The sequence below is a fragment of the Penaeus vannamei genome, chromosome 14 (assembly GCF_042767895.1).
Source record: "Penaeus vannamei isolate JL-2024 chromosome 14, ASM4276789v1, whole genome shotgun sequence".
NCBI classification, from domain to species: domain Eukaryota; kingdom Metazoa; phylum Arthropoda; class Malacostraca; order Decapoda; family Penaeidae; genus Penaeus; species Penaeus vannamei.
The window spans coordinates 20,370,304-20,375,064 of record NC_091562.1 but is presented as its reverse complement, the minus strand read 5'-3'; the positions used below and the strand labels follow the sequence as shown (position 1 = coordinate 20,375,064).

The 4,761-nt window shown below is 44.5% G+C and overlaps 1 protein-coding gene across 1 annotated transcript; it reads left to right on the top strand.

The window, feature by feature from the left end:
• The first annotated feature begins 3,253 nt into the window (after positions 1-3,253).
• LOC138863940 (uncharacterized) lies at positions 3,254-3,979 on the top strand. Its single transcript, XM_070129451.1, has one exon. It carries the CDS (start codon positions 3,254-3,256, stop codon positions 3,977-3,979), a length of 726 nt encoding a protein of 241 aa, XP_069985552.1.
• Positions 3,980-4,761: the final 782 nt, after the last annotated feature.

The window sequence follows — 4,761 nt, the reverse complement described above, 5'->3', positions numbered from 1 at the left end:
ATCATTATTATCCTTATTAGTGTCATTATCATTGTCATTATCATTGTCATTATCATAATTATCATCATTATTGTTAATAATAAAGGAATTATCATGGAAATCATCATAATTACCTGTATTAATGTTAAAATCCTCATAATTACCATTAAAAAGCGAAAAGGTTTTTTTTTCGACGTTTCTCTCAAAAGGCATCTCTAGCATACGCTAGATTTTGCCGTTTTTTGACTTTTGGGATTTTATTACTTCAGGCCTTTATTTCATTATAAATGGACTGAATGATAATTATTATCATTATTATCATTACTGTCATGTTTTTTATGATTATTATCATTATAGTCATTATCATCATGATTATCATTATCATCATCATTATTGCAGTTATAATGATTATTTTGCTAATCATTATTGCTATTTTTATCATTATAACTATTTATATAATGATAATAGCAATAATGATAATCTTATACATAATAATGACAATAATAATACTTGTTTTGACAATGATAGTGATGTTATTATTTCTATTGGCATTATTAGTATGAAAATTATTGGAATAGAGTTAATTATTGCTATTATTGCAGTAATTATCAAAATTATCATTATAATTATGATTCTATCATTATTATCATTAATATTGTCATTATCAATGTCATTATCATCATAATTATCATGAACATTATAACCTCTCCGATCGGGATTCGATCCCTCGCCGCCAATGCACGTGAATGCAAGACGGCCGCTCTACCACTCGTACAACGACCCACTCAAAAGGAGTGAGCAACTAGGGGCTTACTAGCATCCATAGACATTACCTACCTACCCATACATGAGTAAGGATAGCGAAGTTTCACACTCACTTCCCGTGGGCACTCGGTATTTATGGACAGAGCAGGACAAATCACAAATCAGATAACCTGAGGTGCACTGTATGAAAGATGGAATAATGCAACACTGCATTTTTCATCATGAACATTATAACCTCTCCGATCGGGATTCGATCCCTCGCCGCCAATCCACGTGAATGCAAGACGGCCGCTCTACCACTCGTACAACGACCCAATCAAAAGGAGTGAGCAACTAGGCGCTTACTAGCAACTATAGACATTACCTTCCTACTCATACATGAGTAAGGATAGCGAAGTTTCACACTCACTCCCCGTGGGCATTCGGTATTTATAGACAGAGCAGGACAAATCACAAATCAGATAACCTGAGGTGCACTCTATGAAAGATGGAATAATGCAATACCGCATTTTTATCATGAACATTATAACCTCTCCGATCGGGATTCGATCCCTCGCCGCCAATGCACGTGAATGCAAGACGGCCGCACTACCACTCGTACAACGACCCACTCAAAAGGAGTAAGCAACTAGGCGCTTACTAGCATCCATAGACATTACCTACCTACTCATACATGAGTAAGGATAGCGAAGTTTCGCTCACTCCCCGTGGGCACTCGGTATTTATCGACAGAGCAGGACAAATCACAAATAAAATAACCTGAGGTGCATTCTACAAATACCGAGTGCCCACGGGGAGTGAGTGTGAAACATCGCTATCCTTACTCATGTATGAGTAGGTAGGTAATGTCTATGGATGCTAGTAAGCGCCTAGTTGCTCGCTCCCTTAGAGTGGGTCGTTGTACGAGTGGTAGAGCGGCCGTCTTGCATTCACGTGCATTGGCGGCGAGGGATCGAATCCCGATCGGAGAGGTTATAATGTTTATGATAAAAATGCGGTATTGCATTATTAAATCTTTCATAATTATCATCATTATTGTCAATAATAAAGGTATTATCATGGAAATCATCATAATTACGTGAATTTATGTTAAAATCCTCATAATTACCATTAAAAAGCGAAAATGTTTTTTTTTCGACGTTTCTCTCAAAAGGCTAGATTTTGCCGCTTTTTCGACTTTTGGGATTTTATTACTTCTGGCCTTTATTTCATTATAAGTGGACTGAATGATAATTATTATCATTATTATCATTACTGTCATCAATTTTATGATTATTATCATTACAGTCATTATCATCATGATTATCATTATTATTACCATCATTATTGCAGTTATAATAATTATGCTAATTATTATTGCTATTTTTATCCTTATAACTATTTATATAATGATGATAGAAATAATGATAATCTTCACACCGATGCTTCGGGCACGGCGATCGGTGCTTGCCTTATGCAGCTGGATAAGATTGGGGAACTCCACCCTGTTGCATACTTTTCTCGAAAGCTTAAGGATGCCGAGACCAGGTACCCGACCATCGATCTGGAAGCCCTAGCTGTTGTCGAGAGCACTAGGCATTATCACCCTTACCTTTATGGGAGACGATTCCGTATCTTTACAGATCACAGGCCGTTGGTATCAGTCTTTCGCAAGCCAACTGCCTCGGTAAGGATGACGCGATGGGCTCACGAACTGACATTTTACGACTTTGAGCTTCTTTATAAGCCAGGACGGGTCCACCACGTCCCTGACTTGTTCAGTCGTCAGAACGCAGTCATTGTTGACCTTGATAGCCCCTTGCTGCAACCAGACTTGGTGGAGCGTCATCAGAGAGATGATCCCCTCTGGCAATAGCTCATAGAATATCTGGAGGAAGGCCGCCTTCCGCCGAGGCGTATCCCTCTTCCCCTAGACCAATTCGAACTTCGGGACCGAGTCTTATATCATGTCAAGTCCGATAATGAACGAGCTCTGCTTCAGCTCGTAATCCCAAGGTCGCTGCGCGGCGCTGCTTTGGATGCGGTCCATGCCGTACCGTCCGCTGGACATCAGGGCGTTCACAGGACGTATCAGCGGCTAAGGGATCATTTTTACTTTCCCGGGATGTTGGCCACATCCCGGAGATATGTCGCATCATGCACGGCATGTCAACGGAGGAAAGGGGCGATCGCCCGAACTCCCCTACAGTCCATGCCGGACGTCGCGGAGCCCTTCGAGCGGCTCTCCGTGGATATCCTCACTCTTACCCCTTCGGCACGTGGAAACAAGTACGTCCTTGTGCTGATTGACCATCTTACCCGGTTTGTCGAGCTGTTCCCGTTGGCAACGAAGGACACCCAAACCGTAGCAGACGTGTTTCTTGCGGAATTCGTTACTCGGTACGGTCCCCCGCGGACCCTGTTATCAGATAACGGCCTTGAATTCCGCAATCGTCTCCTTTCCGACATCTGTCATCACCTCTAGGTGAAGTCGCTCTTCACCACAGTCTACCATCCGCAAGCCAACGGTATGGTGGAAAGGGTGAATCGGGTGGTCAAGGACGCCCTGAGCACGCTCCAAATGGATGATCCTGATTGTTGGGACGATCTATTACCGTATGTGAGGTTTGCCATCAATTCCTCCATACACCGGAGCGTAAACGACGTCCCTTTGTACCTTCTCACAGGTCAGGACAGTCATTTTCCGCTCGTGGGATCAAACCACGTAATCTATGCCGAAGGGGCCTTGCCCTCATTAAGATCAAAACTCCGAGCAGCTCGGATGGCCGCTGGGGAGGCCGCCCGAAAGGCTCGTGAGCGTTGGACCGCCGATCACGATCGAAGGCGGCGGGCTCGACCGCGGGAGTATAACGAAGGGGATCTGGTCTTTGTGCATCGCAGCGTTATCCTGCACCCCAGTCACGGAACCAGACCCCTGGGTCCCCGATGGTTAGGGCCAGTCCGGGTCTTGAAAAAGCTCGGGCCCGTGGCTTATGTGGTGAGGAGACCGAATTCAGATGGGCAGGAAGTCACTTTGCACCCAAATAAATTTAAGGCATTTCGGGTCACTGCGGAATTCGTCCCTCCGGACGACTTTCCCCGTTTGGACGGCACAGCCCCTCCGGACCCGGAATCGGACATGGGACCTTTACCAGATCCCGGTGCTGATGACCTCTTGGATTCGGAATCCTCGGCCCCGTCATCGGAGGGGGTAGACGATGAACCATGGGACCCTGGGTCTGACTGGGACGAGTAGGGAGCAAGACACTTTTCCTTTTCTTCTGCTTACCATTATCTTTTTTTTTTTTCAGAGCCCCAGCGGGATGCATGCTGCCCTCTGTTGATTACCAGTCCGTCCTATAACATTACCCTGTATGACTTGGGTCCTAACACGCTTGCAGCCAGTTCTTTTTCAGAGCCTTCCCTTCATCCAGCCCATGGAGTGGGGAATACCCTTGACGGTAGTCAACCCGACGACACATTACTAATCCCATATTCCCCCTTCTAATGTTCAGTCGCCCTGTTTCTTCTACTTATTTTGTTCTAAACTATTTCTACTTTTCAGATCATCTCCAGATGGACGACGGCAGGGCCCAGCAGCCAGCTTCTGTCCTGCGGAATGATCCTGTCCTTTCGTATTCACAACCGCCCTTCAGATACGCGGTTTTTCTCGCCTTCTGCCTTCGTTTCTGGCAGGATCGCGCTTTCGTCCTGAACGTCTGCAGAAACCCTGTACAGCTATTTTTTTTTTTTCTGAGTTTGGCCAAGCTATGGCTTGTATTCAAACCCCGATCGACAGTGTCCCGGAGCTGAGGTCGGTCTACGCTCTTTCCCCATGACGGGAACGTAGAGGTGGTTCTCTGTAAAGACCAGTAGGAATTTAACTTTTCTACGGAGTATTCCTGTAAATAGCTTCCTTTCCTATCGTCCTCTTTATCTTCTCTTGCCTTTCCTATCAATGCAGTCTAGTGTAACACCAGGTTTGGGTTATTTTAGTGCATTGTATTATTTTAACTGTTATTTTTGTGTAAACTTTTG

Coding starts and splice junctions, on each gene's coding strand:
- LOC138863940 (XM_070129451.1), top strand. CDS start 3,254: ATGGTGGAAAGGGTGAATCGGGTGGTCAAGGACGCCCTGAGCACGCTC.